At 40.0% G+C, this 15440-nt stretch overlaps 1 protein-coding gene across 2 annotated transcripts; it reads right to left on the bottom strand.

Annotated features, from left to right (window-relative positions):
• Positions 1-333: 333 nt before the first annotated feature.
• On the bottom strand, positions 334-14525 carry prpf8 (pre-mRNA processing factor 8). Of its 2 annotated transcripts, none has more exons than XM_027147677.2 (43): positions 14369-14525; positions 13621-13737; positions 13357-13525; positions 12423-12587; positions 12098-12316; positions 11794-12006; positions 11556-11681; positions 11364-11469; positions 10773-10963; positions 10487-10606; positions 10190-10379; positions 9955-10074; positions 9625-9759; positions 9416-9545; positions 9087-9283; positions 8794-9000; positions 8537-8700; positions 8287-8413; positions 7988-8180; positions 7689-7876; positions 7148-7386; positions 6705-6851; positions 6399-6609; positions 6168-6284; positions 5804-6051; positions 5344-5523; positions 5116-5251; positions 4850-5019; positions 4627-4756; positions 4396-4542; positions 4118-4278; positions 3819-4010; positions 3479-3716; positions 3256-3384; positions 3061-3174; positions 2804-2977; positions 2506-2699; positions 2139-2378; positions 1896-2037; positions 1642-1782; positions 1393-1532; positions 973-1175; positions 334-852 (listed from the first exon to the last, which is right to left on the bottom strand). In XM_027147677.2, the coding sequence occupies exons 2-43, from the start codon at positions 13727-13729 to the stop codon at positions 698-700; spliced, it is 7017 nt and encodes a 2338-aa protein (XP_027003478.1). In that variant the 5' UTR covers positions 13730-13737; positions 14369-14525; the 3' UTR covers positions 334-697. The 2 variants fall into 2 exon arrangements, with proteins under 2 accessions (XP_027003478.1, XP_047676468.1); XM_047820512.1 differs by lacking the exon at positions 14369-14525 and adding an exon at positions 13837-13861.
• Between the last annotated feature and the right edge of the window lie 915 nt (positions 14526-15440).

Genomic DNA, 15440 nt, shown 5'->3' with positions numbered 1-15440 from the left:
AATGAACCCTGACTACAGTTGGCAACTGAATTCTATAAATGTAGCATTCTTGTCCAGTTCATTACGTCCTTGCTAGCAAGTTCTCCTTTTATAAATCTTCCTTGGATATGCAATGTATATGTAAACTAAATAGTCAGGATTGTCAGGACTAAACAAATGATTGAATTTCATTTTGAATGCCAAATGACTTTAGAATCTATGCTTTAAATTAAAATGATTTTGTTGAATCTGAACGAATCTGAGGTTTAATCCCTTTTAAGCCTTTAGTATTGATGTTGCATAAATTAAAACTTGTTCAAATGTTCTAAATGGAAAAAAACAAAGCCACAAGCATCAAGTGTTGATCTTTATTTTTAACCCAAACTACCATGTACATGAAAGATGCACAACATAGCTAGAGGGACATTACAACTGACTTATAAAAAACAATTTCATGTTCTTTTAAGATTGTGAAAAAAAGAGCATTGATCATCAGCAATAAACATTGACGTAGTTTTCTTCAACTACGGTCACAAAACAACTCCAACAAATCACCTTAGCAAAAAAACAATGAAGCATTATACAAAATCTTAAAACAGGTGCGTAAAACTGCTTCCAAGCAGACACCTTGGTAAAGTCTTGAAGGACAGATAAACCGATTTGCAAAACATAAGCCTCTTAGGTGCTTGTTGAACATCAACAGGAGCAGTCTGTGGTGCTAACCGTACATATCCTCTCGGTCAGCGTTGTAGATCTCACCCTCCTGCAGCGATGCAAAATTTAGGAAGTGAGAAGGCCTGTGAACCTCGTGATAAAACTCTTTCGGGTTGGACAGCTGCAGTTCGTATTTCATATTGGGGTCGTGTCGAACACCTGGAACAGAAAAACGGGGAAATTAATAATTAAAGATTAATTTTAAACAATTTCCCCTCAAAAATAACCAATATGCTTTAACTTAATGGATATATTTTTCAGCCTCAATGCCATGCTCACCCATGAAATTGTAGTTCCAAGACACTTGACCTGGCACCATGAAGAAGCCAAGGAAGCGATCGGACAGCAGCATCTGCACCCTTTCATAGTGAGATGGCAGATAACCCTTGGGATTGTTGCCCTTATCCGTGTTCTGCCTGCCCCACTCATATCCACTAGGAGTCAGCTTATAAGCTGTCAATGTACAAGATCCTGGAGTGAAACTACACAAGAGAGAACAATAATCAATCACCGGCTTCATTTAAACACAACCTAATGACTTCAATTAAAGACCTTTGCATATACAACTAGATCAGAACAAAATAAACCAACTGAGGTTGGATGTGGAATTTCTATCCAATCAAACATGTTCCTTGCATTTCGTTTCTTCGCTGACTGGCTGTGATTGGACCAAGACATTTAACTAAATTAATCACTTACCTGCAGGTAATAATGATGGTCTTTTCTCCATCCCAGGATGGATTATCAGCCATGACTTTAGCATGTGTGGTGACATCCTGGGGAGACAACTGAGGCGATTCATTGGGTTGTGTGTGGATCCAACCAAGTGGCTCCATTTCCTATAGAAAAACAAGATATATATAACTAGAGAAAGAATACTGCTGTGGCATCATTAGAATCTGAATATCATAAACTTCCATGATATATAACTAAAGAACAGAGACAGACCTTGAGATATTCATGCTGTGGAAGCTGACTGGGCAGGTGGACAGTTTGATGGGTGCCCCATTGTGGCACCATCACAATGCAGCGAATTTCTTTCACCTGTGGGTTATCAGGAGGACTTGTACCATACAGATACCCAGCAATCTATTTGGAAAAAATCGCCAGAAACAAACAGATCAACAAGACAATAATAAACAAATGTACACAGAACACTAAAGAAAAGTAAAAGACTAGGAAACTGCATAAGTATGACTCACTTGAGCACGCAAGTCAGAGATGCAGATGAACTTCTTCAGCACATTCTTAGGGAGAATGTAAGTGTATCCAGTTTCTTTGATGTCATCAGATGACACATAGATGTGGTTGGTACGTAAGTGCAAGTTGGCTGCAGAGATAGCCCTACAAACCAGAGAGAAGTATGAATACAGTGCTCCAGCAGGAATATAACATTTTGTTTCATAGAGAGAACATATCTATAAAACGTCTTGGTCATGCCCTACCTAACCCTCCATTCAGTCTTTGAAGAGAAGGTTTGGGTCTCATAGTTGCTGGTGGTGGATGTAATGATTTCATCACCATGCTTGTTAACTGTGCGAGTCTGTGTGGCTGTTAGCTGAGACTGCTCTTTAGTCTGCTTCTCAATCTCAGCAATCTGCTGCCTCTGCTGAGATGGAGCAGAGATCTCCATACCCAGTATGATGTCCCTGATCTCAGACTGTGTCAGAGAAGCCACATTCACACTGCAAAAGAGAGTTATTAAATGTTAATCAAACTCTCAATAAATATTTTTATTCTTTTTTTTTATTTTTATACAAAAAGCTTGTTTCATGGAGTTGCTTGTTTTTCCCACATGGAGAGCTTACTTACTTGTTCTTTTTACCATAATCAGCCAAGATGAGATCTTTAAGTTGCACCTCCACCTTGATCCACTCCTCATCAGTCAGAGTGGGCCAGATGTGATGTGGCTCAGTGATGGTGGTTTTGTCAGGCTTCAGGATTACCTTCGCACGGTCGTTGTTCACATGGAGGGCTCTCAGGATCAAGATGAGACGTGAGAAGGCCTACAAAGTAGTTGTCGAAAGAGACATTTTAAGTGGAAAAAATAAACATGACTAGCCCTTTAACAAGTTTCAGTTAAAAGAAAGACTAAAAATTATTAACTTACAGTGTAAGAAGAAATTGTCTTGAGCCAGTCATCGTACAGATTGAACAGGACCATCTGTGGCTCAGTGGCCTTCAGAATGAGGTCCCCAAACTTTTCCACCTTTAGACAAGCCTGGAATGGCAACTGCAGCTCAGAGCCTTTGATGACAATGTTGGGGAAATCCAACAAGTGCACCTAGAAAATGGGAGAAAACTTACTAAACAGATGGCACTTTATGTAATAGCATTAACCAAACTGTTCTTATGAAGTGAGCTCACCTCAAGAGGATCCAACATGCCCTTCCTTGTCACAATGATCTGTTTGGGCTGCTCTTCAACAGGCAGCGATCGAATAAGAGCAGCCACTTCCTCAGCAGTTTTCCATTTTGCCAGCTAAAATGAAAAGATCAACTTTGAGCCAGAATGTCTAATTTTACTTCAGGCAAGAAGAGCCATTGATGACAAAAGTCCTACCTGTCCCAGACGTTTCTGTCCAGCCCACACGGATGTGTGAATGATCTTTAAGAATAGTTGCCCAGTTCTTGGATTAAAGATGAAAATGGCCCCGTTAATTGGTTTTGTCGTCAAGTTGCCCTCAAAGGTCTGTAATGGGGGGAGAAAAAAAAAACAAACAATTTGATAATTAAGCACAAATTTACACAATTAGAAAAGTGCACTTGCCAGACTATTGACTTACCTTGTGGATGGTGACTCTGTACACATTGGTGTCATCCACAAACCAGATGATTTGATTGGAGAAGAGCTCTCCATAATTCTGCGAGGACAGGTAGGGCTCAGTGGGCTCGGAGGAGTAGAGCTGCAGACCCTTGCGGATGCGCTCCCTCAGCACATACAGGGCAGGGTTGGCTTTCATGATCTTAGCCATGGCTTGCTGGATCAGAGGCTTACTGCCAGGGAACCAATTTCCATAGGCACTGCAGGGAAACAGATTAACTTCACATTTTTCACAGCATAATTTCTGATTATCAAAGCTCCATTAAGAATAGCTTAGAGGATTATCCTAAAGAAACACTGACCTATGCAGATTGTATGCCAGATCAATGGCAATGAGCACCCCAGTAGGTGATGGGTATATACTCATGTTATCTGTGGTGTAGTCCAGAAACTTGGCCCTAGCATATCTCTCAATGTCATGAGAGTCATAGTCTCCCCATCTGAGCTGAATGTCAATCCAGTACTTCTGAGTGGTGGTGCTGTCCATAACATCCCTGTTTAGGAGAAATGAGCAAAAGTAAAACACACTGATAAACAAAAATAAACACTGATAAACAAAAATAAAACTAAGAATATGGCCCGGCAGAGTTTGAAGACATACTTGGAATCAGCAAGCAGTGATGGTCTTGAGACGTTCCACTTGTAGGATGCAAAAAGCAGAATATCTGCACAAGAGGAGTTCATCTTATAAGACTTCCTAGGATGGATGGTTTCCTTCTGGACAGTTTCAATCTCCAGGGCATCCAGCTCTTGGTCAAACACCTTCACACAATACATACAAATGATACTGTACATGGGTCAAGCATTGAATAGCTATGGTCTGAAATATCACATCAGTCTTCCTGTACAATCAATAAAACATCATAAAACACTCCGAACCTGACACAGATCCATGACAATGCTCTCATGGATCTTCTGCCACAAGTGAGCTCTGAAGATCTGGATCAAGGAGATCTTGAGAGTGGGAATTTTGCCATGCATGAAGATTCCAGTGAGATCCAACTGCACCTGGAAACCCACATACACCTAAAGAACAAAAATGGAGAAAATAAGCAATAGCTACAAAGACAATTGAAGAGAGGTCAATAACTACAGAAAGACTTTGTGTACATTTGCTCTGTTGATGGTTGGAGACCACCACAAAGTGAATCGTCGATTGGGGATCTGGTTCAGACCAGATCTCTGGGCATTGGTCAGCTTCTTCCATTTCATGGACTCCTCAAAACCACTGGCCTTCTCCCTATAAAAAAAGAAATTCAAAAATTAAGCATAATCTTGAGGGCGTTTTATCACAAACTAGGCCAATTTTCACAGGGCAAACAGTAAACCTTACCAGAACAGACCCTCCCAGGTGGGAAAGTATGTACCCTTGAAGAGAGTATGTTCCAAAATTCCTTCCACTCCACCTAGTGCTTGGATCATGTCTGTGCGGTAATTATTCAAATTCCACAGTTTGCCATCGTGTCTCTGGTGAGTCCACCAGAACGGATTTTGCTTCAGCACCTAAGAATACATCAACAAATAGATCAGTCTATAAAAATAACTAGAAAGATCTCCATACATATGAATATTGTATTGGCTGAAGCAAAAGGTTCGGACCTGATACTGCTTGAAGTCGGTTCTGACTCTCCAGCCCTTGTCATAGGCCAGTGTGTGCCTGTCTTTCTGGAACAGGGTGTTGATGCGAGGAATACCTCTGTCCCAGGAATCCTCCAAATCTTCAAGAGTCAAACGCCTATGACACACAAAACACATTGTTATTCTAAGTACAACAAAATTTACAAACATTTACTTCATTCGCATTTAATTCTTTTTGAGACATTATACCTGTTCTGAGCAATGGCCTCTTGTCTCTTGAGAGCATATTCAGCCCAGACTCTCTGAGAATCAATGAACTCACTCTCCCATGGCTGGATGTAGCGATACAGATTGGGAATCAGCTGATCCTCCTCATGACTCATACCGGAACGGAAGTGAGTGATGCCAACGTCTGTCTGTTTGGACCACCTGGTAATGCACAAATAAAATTCCATGATACAAATTTACAGTTTTCACACTAGATGTTGCTTGTAACATTTGTTATTTTGCAAACATTTTTTTTTAATTTATTTTGCAAACATTTATTTAATTTATAAAAGTTTATAAAAGTTTAACAGTACAGTAGATCTTGGTATCTGAACTCAACCTTCAAACTACTTAGTTTATTTACATTTATATTCATCACTTGGTCAAAACGTGATGCTGATGTGCCAAACCAGGACAAACAGTCAAGTGTACAAAAAATTACCTGAGGTCAGACTGCGGGATGAGCACATGACCCATAGAAAGCATGCCCAGACCTCCTAACTCTTTGGGTGTGTAGAAGACCACAGGAGGGAAACGGCTAGGCATTTTGGAGTTCAGACCAATCTTGATACGTGTCTGGATCTTATTTTCACATTTCACCAAAAGATCAAGCAACTCCTGAGTGTTAACCACAGCCTCACGGAAGTAGGTCATCAGACCAATCAGAGCAGTGTTCCATTTGTTCACAATCTAAAAAAAAACAAAACAGAAAACCGTGATATATTACATGACCGTAATATAACAATTTTGTACTATAAATGGGTGGTCATGGGGACAGTGCTGTATTCCTTGTCTTTATCTCATACCTTGGTGAAAGTGGTGGATCCAGAGGCCATGAGAATCTGTCGCACTCTGTTATGGAACCTCTGCATTGATTCATCATCCACTCGCAGGAAGCACTGCGCTGTCCTTTCCTTCGTTACCTGCAGGTATGTATTATACACACACAGGTTAACCAAACCACACATTGCATTTGATAATTTTTTTTTTTTTGAGGATGTTGTAGGTTTACAATGATTCAAATTTAGTGTACTGACCTCATTCTGCAGGTTCCACACCCCATCCTTGTGAGTGAACTCCTCATAACTAGTGCGGCATTTGGGCAGGATCCGGCACTCAAATCCACACATGTTGAAGAGCAGGTTAGGGTTGTCTTTACTGTATACGGACACAAAGCTGTTCTCCCACTGCACAGTGGTCACAGAGCGAGGAAGGCGGTTCTTAATGTCCCAAAACACGGCACGGCCCCTTGTTAAGTGATAGGACAACAAATATCAGCAATGTCATAAGCAGATTTAAGCCGCACAGTGTTTTAAAAAGAGAATTGGTGTGTTAATCCTTACAGGTTAACATCATGCTTCATCAGTCTCATCCTAGCATCTCTGGGCCAGCACTTCTTATTGTTGTAGCCTACAATGTTCTCATTGTTGGGATCAGGATGCTCGGTAAGGTATCGTTGGATAAGATCCCTGGCCTCATCAGCAGAAAACCTGAAAAAATCATGAATACTCTTTAGTCCAATTCATTAAATTAGTTAAAAGTGTTTGATCTCAGTGCACAAAGTCCTACTTTAACTCAGTTTGAAACAATTCTGAAATTACTAAACCTAGCAATCCTTTCGAAAACATGTAAATAAAGACTTCAAAATAGTTATGGATGTTAATAGTTAATAGGATGACTGAAGATAAATCAAACCGATGAAAGCAAAAACCACACTTTCCAGGCAACCTGTTTAAATACATAATGTTTAAAATCAACCAGACATTATCTTGCAGAGGACACTGACCTGAAGAACATGTGGATGCGGTCGATGTATCTGCAGTACAGGCGAATGGGGTGGGCAATCTCTGTAGGGCTGTCCTGGAAGCTGAGGAAATCGTTGGGCATCTGTGGGGGTCCAGCCATCTCACTAGCACGATGAAGACCCAGAACGAGCAGGTCCATCACCAACCCATAGTACTGCACAATGAAGGAGGCAAACTGCAAGCCCCTAATGATGCCATACGAGTTGGTGTGGTTCATGTCCTAAAGGAAGCAAGAAATAGCCAAATCACAGATGGTCTATAATAGCTATATCTGGGTCAAATACAGCTTTGCATTTCGATCTGAATCAGGTTTAAACATTTTCAGGCCTATAAATATATATTGTAATTTATTATTAAATGCATCTCCTAAAATGTTCATAGGAGCTCTGCTTGAGTCTTGACTACAGAAAATATTACATTTTAAAATTTAGTTCCAAGTTTGTCTAAAAATCATTTTTCGAATTAACTTAGCCTTAAAGTTTTCAAATTTGTAAACATTATTAAAATTAAAATGAGGCAGACCTTGTAATTGATAACCACGTTGTTCTTTGCTGTCATGTAATCAGCAATGTTGTGGTCGACGATCAGACGCAGAAGCCTGTTAAGTAGAGTCAAGTCAATCTTTTCGTACATCTTCTCATATCGTGACTCCAGCATGACATTACACTCTCCTTCTGTGGTCTCCCACACATCTTGCAGGTTGTTGATGCCTGGAAAACAATTTAGCAATCATTTGAAATTCTAAGATAATGTCAGTGTTCAGATGACCAACATGTGCCTTTGACCATGTCGAACAACAAAGGGCGGCATTAATCGCTCACCTTGGCACCACTTGTATACAAGCAATGGAGGTGGCTCCGTGTCAGCAGGTTTGATCCATGGTGGGAAAAGCCTGCGCTTGTCAGCCTCATACCACAAGTACTGGTCCAGGTATGCATCTGTGATCTTCTCCAGGGGCTCCACATCATATACAGGCACAAGGTGACTGTATAGGTCCATAAACTCGATGCCCACCTGGTGAAATTACAAACAACTCTAAAACACGCACGACGGGACTGTGAAAGGACGAAAAGGCTTGAGACCATCTCAGTGCTGTGCTTACACACATTTACATACTCACTTCTTTGAATGCTCTCTGTGTGAGGAGATGACGCTTGATTCTGGACAAAGCCTCATGAGGATTGTCGTAAGCCTGTTCAATCAGACCCAGCTCTTCACGTTGGGACTGATTCAACCTTGACTTCACACTAACACGAGAACCAGAATATGTAAGAAGGCACTCTGAATAAATTTGATCATGCTTAAATGAAATCAGAATCAGTGCTGTGTATTATCTGCTTGGTTGCCTTTTTGGAAAAGACTGCACTGACCTGTAAGCCTCTTTGAGCCTCTCCAGAGCCAGGATGAGCAGCTTGGTGTCATGTTTGTATGAGAGAGGGGGAAATGGAATGGGAGAGAAGCGTCGACTCTCCAGCCAGTGCACTGTGGTGGTGTAGATAGCCACAGCCTCTTCAGCAGTGATGTACGGTCCATCCTGAGACAGACCAAATCCGGAATGATACGGCTGCTACACTGTTTTTATCCTTTAAAGACAAGCTTTGTTGTGTCTGAAACAGCACATCTTTACCTTTAGGTAGTTGTGTTGTCTCTCCTGCTCAGCCTTCAGGTAGAGTCGTGTGAGGCGGCCAAGGTTTTTCTTGCAGACCGTTTTGTCCACAGTTGCTCCGCGCCTGATTCGCTCTCGGTTGTAATGTGCTGTGTTGGTCCACCAGTCAGCTTTGGCCTTGACATATCTCAAGATCATGTTTTCAATAGGAGTGGGAAGTCCTGGAACCTGTTTTTAAAAAAAAATTATTAGACGTGTAAAAAGAGATGGAATTCATCCCACACTAAAATATAAGATATATAATAGCTGCAAACCTTCCAGGGGATGTTGGCCTTCCAGCACCTCCAGGACTCACTTAGATGCTGCAAAATGGTCCTGGCCTTGTTCTGTTTGATTCCCTCTGGCATCATGTCCAGGATGTCGTGCATCACAGCTGCTCTCAGCTCCAAGTCAAAGTGAGACTCCACACGCTGTTTAGTTACAGTCTTTGCAACTCCCTTGGAGTGTCGACCTGAACAAAGAAAAGACTTTGTAATTTACCAAATTCTTTTCCTCACCAATAGATAGCCTAGTGATACACACAACGTTGAACAATTTTTAAGAGCAACTAAACTAATGCCATCTGCAAATGAATTTTATTTACCTTCAAACTGCCTGGCCAACAGGTTACCCAGCCATCTCTCCAGGAGAGGAGTGATGCCCCTCATGAAGAAGAGCCACACTCTCCATCCTGGAGCCCAGAAGCCACAACCTGGACCCTTCCCAACTGGGCCCTAATAACAAAAATGAAAAAAACATTTAAACCTGAAAACATAAAATGTGCTATTTTTACTCCTATAAAACTTCACTTACAGTGTTGAAACGATAATAAATGAGATGCTTCAAATCCTTGCACATCCTGATCTGCCTCATCAGTTTGTACTTGTAGCGATACATGCCAGTCAGCTGACCAACATGGGCAAAGATATACTGCAGCCCATCTGCCAACTACAGAAATGAAAAACAAAAAACACTATGACAAAAATATTTTCATAATCCTTAGTCTAGGTCATTTGAGAATTGAGAATTAAATTAACACCAACAAAATGTCTTGCAGAATGGTTTGATACACTGTCTGTAAAGACACTGAAGACTTTGGGACATCTTATATTTGTATAGGTTTGGTTAGGTAATAAATAGTACCTGGAAGGCATCAACATTCCCCAGTCTGTACTGCACATGGCTATCCACAACCAGTTTGCTCAGACGCAGAATCTCACGGCACAAGTGGAACGCATTCCCGAAACGGGACTTCTTACGCTCCTGGAAAAGTAAAACGTTAACATGAGCAAACACATACAAACGGATTAATGCTGCATGTAAATTAACGCAAAAACAAGATTACATTTCATTTTAGTTAATACTAGAATTTACTAACTTTTGTGGTGAGGGTTTTCACTGGTTTTAGGTTGAAGTTGTAGTCCAAGTGCAGGTAGTTGAGGTTTTTTCTGTGAATCAGCAGGTTCAGCATGTTGTAACCCTGCCGGCAGACCTGGAGCCCAACCTCCACCCAGTCCAACTTTGTGGATTGAAAGAATTTGGTGGCCTTGAATGAACGGAAAAGGTACCTGTGGCCATACACACAGAGAGTGGTACATTTGTTTTTTTTAAAACTTTCCCCCAAAAAATGCATGCTACGTGAGGAAGTACAGTCTGCAATTCCAGAATTACTCACCTCTTCTTCTGTGCTTTAGGTGGTCTGTGTTTCAAAGCATTGAGCACATAGTACTTCAGAAGTTTTTGATAAGAGACACGAACTTTTACGGGCTGTCCTGCAGGGCAATGCTCACGGTACCTGAAGTTGTTAAATAAATAAATAAATAAAGATAGATAGATAGATAGATAGATAGATAGATAGATAGATAGATAGATAAATAAAATAAGCAAGCAAGCAAAACAAACTACAAGCTTGAACAAAAGTGACTGACAAACTACACGTTAGTATATTGCTCAAAGCTCACCAGTTCTTGATGAGAGGAACGTCGAGTGCACGACGAGTTCTCCCTGACCGCAGGTTGAACGGACGAGGTGCCCACAGCAAAGCAATTCCGTTGGCGGTGTTGTCAGAATACAGAGGTGTCTCTTTGAGGAAAGGCTCCACACACTCAGGAAGTTCAAACTCCTCATCATCATCAGGCAGTGGCTCCTGGCTCTGAAGACAACAGGAAGCACAATTCTAAATTAGGAGCTTTCATTTATAATGGTCAAAAGCTAATTTACAAGAAATAACAAAATAACAAAAAAATTATTTAAAATTATTACAGAAAAAATAGGACACTACACCATTCTGATTAAATCAATCTTCCTCATAAAAGTTACATCCTATACATACTTATATTAGCATACCACAAGTTACTGACTATCTTTCAAGAAATACATTCATGACTTAATAATGGAATTATACAACCACGTGTGGCAAACATCTGATTCATAGAAAAAGAAACCTTCAAACATTCTGTATCAACATCTTTACTAAAGTAGATATTCTCAGAATAAGAAATATCATAAGTAAATCTAAAAATGATAATCCCAAATTTTGGCATATGGCTTACTTTAACTGAGTGCCTGTGAGAGATTGGATTGATAAGTGGGTCAAAGTAGAAGGCAGGCAAATCAGGATCCTCCGTCTTGATGAACACCACATTAGGTGTGTGGTACCTGGGTGAAAATAAATCATTAGTTGCTCAGCATCAGTTAAATTTAATTAGAAAGCATGACAGTCAAACTGTAAAGAGAGTATTTACCAAGTGAGGTGCACATGATGGGGAAGGTTGTTGTACAAGTATGGGAACGCAATCTTGTACTCTGTCCTAATAGGCTGTCTGATAATGATCTTGTTGATGTCATTAAACTCATTCCAGTCTTCATCCCTGTAGAAATATGAAGCAGATTAAGTTAAATTACAAGTTTACAGAGTTCACGCTGTAAAAAACAGTCAATGAGTGCAGAAACAGGGTGATACATTTATAAAACAGCACATACTGTAGATTGAGGTCCCTGACTAGGGGCTCAAATTTGGGTCCTCCAGGTATGGCCATGTTCAATGCCTTTGAAGTGAAGAAGGCCTTCAGGTCAAATAGATAAAAGTAGTTACGGTCCACTAAATCAGTAAGCAGCTGATTGGCCAAACGATACAGTGTAGACATCATGGGCAAACTGAAACGCCAATGCCTGTATGTAACTCCATTGACGTACCTGAGTGGGGGAAGAAGAGAAAGAGGAAAGAAAAAAAAAGTGAGAAAGGGCCTGCTTAAATAGTGATATTTTTAAAATATCCTTCACTTACTTTGTTGTATCTTTCAAGGGCTGATGCTCATAAAACCAATCCACCACAGAGCTGTCCTCTTCAGGGTCCAGCTCCATTTGAATGGCCTCCAGAGGCTCCACATCAAGGATGTTATCTGCATAATCCAGGGGAGGCTCTTCATCATCAAAAGGAGGGAAACGCATGCGCTTGAAGTGTCGCCTGTCTCTTTTCTCACGTCGCATCATGATCCACATTGTACTAGTTGTGAAAAATGAGCAGTTATTAATTAAGAGACTTCAAGATTTAGCATATCAACCACAAATAATATGTCCACAGTCCAAAACTGTTCAAAGAAACCCCTCACCCCCACTGAGCAATGTAGACAGGCTCAATGACCCAGGGAATTTCATTAACAAATGAAATAGCCCCTGTAATGTGGTACAGAACTGGTACATCTCTGATCTGCTCCCAGGGCATGGGCATGTTCTCCAACAGCTTGAGAACGGCATGAGGCATATATTTCAGAGCACTACAAATGAAATAAAAAAAGAACATTACAAATCATGTCATTTTCACTAATTCACACAGTCCTAAACTAAAGTAATTCTGGATGAGGTTTGTTTTAACGGGTGGGTGTGTCCTGATAGAAGTTTTAAATCTGGTAGGCTTTACTGTAGCTCCTGGACATCTAGAGGTGAAATAGTACTTCTTTATACATTAAGACATTGGTTAGAAAAAACAAGAGCGGCAACTCAACGTATTAATTGAATATTATTGAATAAAAAATAAATAAATAAATAAATAACCTAGTTTACCACATGGATCTGCAGCACAACAGTTTGCCTTTTGCACAAGTTTAATCTTATGTTTGGGAAATCACTTTCTCTACGCAATCAAACCGCACTACCGTTCACATGGTTACAGCCCAAAAACACCTCACACAAACATGTTTTTTGTTCACACCAGTGCTGTTTCACCTATACAAATCGAATTAATTGCACCAAAGGAGAAACTGCCCCAAAGTTCAAATCAAACATGTAAAATTGTGCAATTGTGAAAACATTCAGACTTTTTCTTCCCTCTCATTTTCATTTGCATGTTATATTATATTGCAGTTATACAGTACCTGAACCTGACAAACATTTCAATAAACTGTCCATGACACAAAACACGCTTCAGCTAACTGATATCTGTATGCGCGTGTGTGTATATACATGTTGTCAACCAACTCTAATAACACTAACAATGAAAATGAACCTAAGAAGATCAGTTAAATGTGTAGATGTTTCCTGATTTACCCAAGGTAGACTCTTTTGTCATGACGGAACTTCCTGTTGGTCATGTCTCCATGGTCTCTGATAATTTTCCGCACATGCTCAGGAGGCATGTCCTCCTTCTGAGCATCCACAAAACCAAATTTCCTCTTCTCGGAGTAGCGCTTGGCCTGCAGCTGCTGCCATTTTCGGGCTAAAAAAAAAAGTGCAAGCAATAAACACAAATGAAAACACAATTCAGTATATATACGGAGTGCACGCACACACAAAAATATTATAAGAACTCACCTTTTTCTTGCAGTTTTTCCTCAGTCATGTAATCAGGAACAGGGACAGGAGGAGGAACACCGGGTGGCATCCCACCTGGGACTCCTCTGTAAGGAAATGTAGCTGCCATGGCAGCGTCTTTGGGACATAAAGAAGAAGAAAGGAGTCACATTGAGCTCCACCATGACATTAGGACATGAATAAACATACAGTACTAAAAATCAACAACAAACAAACCTGTTCTTTAGTGTGCAAACCTGACTGAAGCCTCTGAACAGGCAGGAATACAGAAAATAATCCAACTTAATGAACTGAAGCACAAAACGTCTAATGTTAACTATTAAAAAAAACAGAACCCACTCGCATGTTGATAAGTGTGACGATAAGGAACATCACTCACGAGCGCGAAATTAGAAACCCATTCAAAAAACATTTTTTTACTTTAACTTGCTACAACTAGCAAAAAAAGACTTGCTAATTCAAAGATCGCTTCTCAAATGCAGGATATATTTATTACAACAGCCAAGAAATGAATATAACAGACAGCAAATTATAAAAAGAAAAAATATATATACACTGTGCACTACTGAACTATTTTAACGGCGAGAGTGTTAGCACTAGCTAGCATCAGTTAGCAACTTAACAATGCTAGCTAGACTAGCTTACCTACTTAGCATCTCTCTTATAACGCACAGCACACCGAATACTAATTATTAAAACTCGCACATATGTAAAACGAGGCATTTTAACACATCTGGAAACATCTTACTTTGTTTAAAATTAATTTCTGTCCACTTCGGCGGGCTTTATATGGTTCCCCGCTCAGCTCTGCAGAATGGCGGACGAGTTAAACACGTTGTGCGTAAACAACCGCAATACACCAACGGGCTCTGCGCACTTTCTAAGCGTAACGTATATACACTTCCGTAGGTAGCGTAAGCGTACGTAAATCGAAGTTCCGGAGTTTTCACCGGATGTGAAGTTGTGCACTTTTTTTGTTTTTCTTCTTCATATATTTAAAAGCTCACGGCTATAAATCGTTTTAAAGTTTATATAAATGTTAACTTGATTTAATGTAAATAAAATACAAAATAGGAATATTGAAATAAGACATTTCTTATTATATTTGCGTATATTAAATCTAATATTACGTATTTTCTTTTCTTTTTTTATTTTATTTTATAGTACAGTATATAATACGCATATTGAACAAATGATATTATATTATTTTACATTATATTATATTTCATAATATGACACTGCATTACATTATAGATACTATGAATGTTATGGAGGTAAACAATGAACAGGGATGAGGCGTAAAATCATACACAACAAGCCAGCAGATGTCGCTATATATAGGTCTAACAGCCGGGGGTAATTTAATATTCTTATTTCATTCATTAATTCATTCATAATTACATTATAGCACCATTTGGACATATGACTAACACTAAACAGGGATTTTTCCCCCCCTGGGCTTCCAGTCAAATAATCATCATGGCTCATTCAATTCTACTGCATATTTTTTCCTGTGGAACATATGCAAAAACCAATAAAGGATGTGGAATAGGATCATGGAAATACACTGGCTGTCGATTGTTTGTTTGCTTCTTCTTTGTTATGTGGTAGTCTAGTGGTTAAGGTGTTGGGCTACCAATCAGAAAGCTGTGGGTTTGATCCCAAGCCCATCAAACTGCCACTGTTGGGCCCCTGAGCAAGGCCCTTAACCCTCAATTGCTCAGCTGTAAGTGAGTGATAATGTAAGTCGCTCTGGATAAGGGTGTCTGCCAAATGCTGAAAATGCAAAGCTGCCCTTATGTATAAAGTAGTGGTAGTAG

Source organism: Tachysurus fulvidraco, chromosome 11, assembly GCF_022655615.1.
Source record: "Tachysurus fulvidraco isolate hzauxx_2018 chromosome 11, HZAU_PFXX_2.0, whole genome shotgun sequence".
In the NCBI taxonomy this organism is placed as follows: domain Eukaryota; kingdom Metazoa; phylum Chordata; class Actinopteri; order Siluriformes; family Bagridae; genus Tachysurus; species Tachysurus fulvidraco.
Note: the sequence above shows the minus strand (reverse complement) of the source record. Positions and strands in the feature narration are given on the sequence as shown.

Excerpts from the sequence above, each read along its gene's own strand:
- prpf8 (XM_027147677.2), bottom strand. The coding sequence starts at position 13,729 with ATGGCAGCTACATTTCCTTACAGAGGAGTCCCAGGTGGGATGCCACCC. Across the intron at positions 8,414-8,536 it reads AGGCTCAAAGAGGCTTACAG|TGTGAAGTCAAGGTTGAATC; the intron begins GTCAGTGCAGTC and ends TTCTCGTGTTAG. Across the intron at positions 7,877-7,987 it reads TGTATACAAGTGGTGCCAAG|GCATCAACAACCTGCAAGAT; the intron begins GTGAGCGATTAA and ends ATTGTTTTCCAG.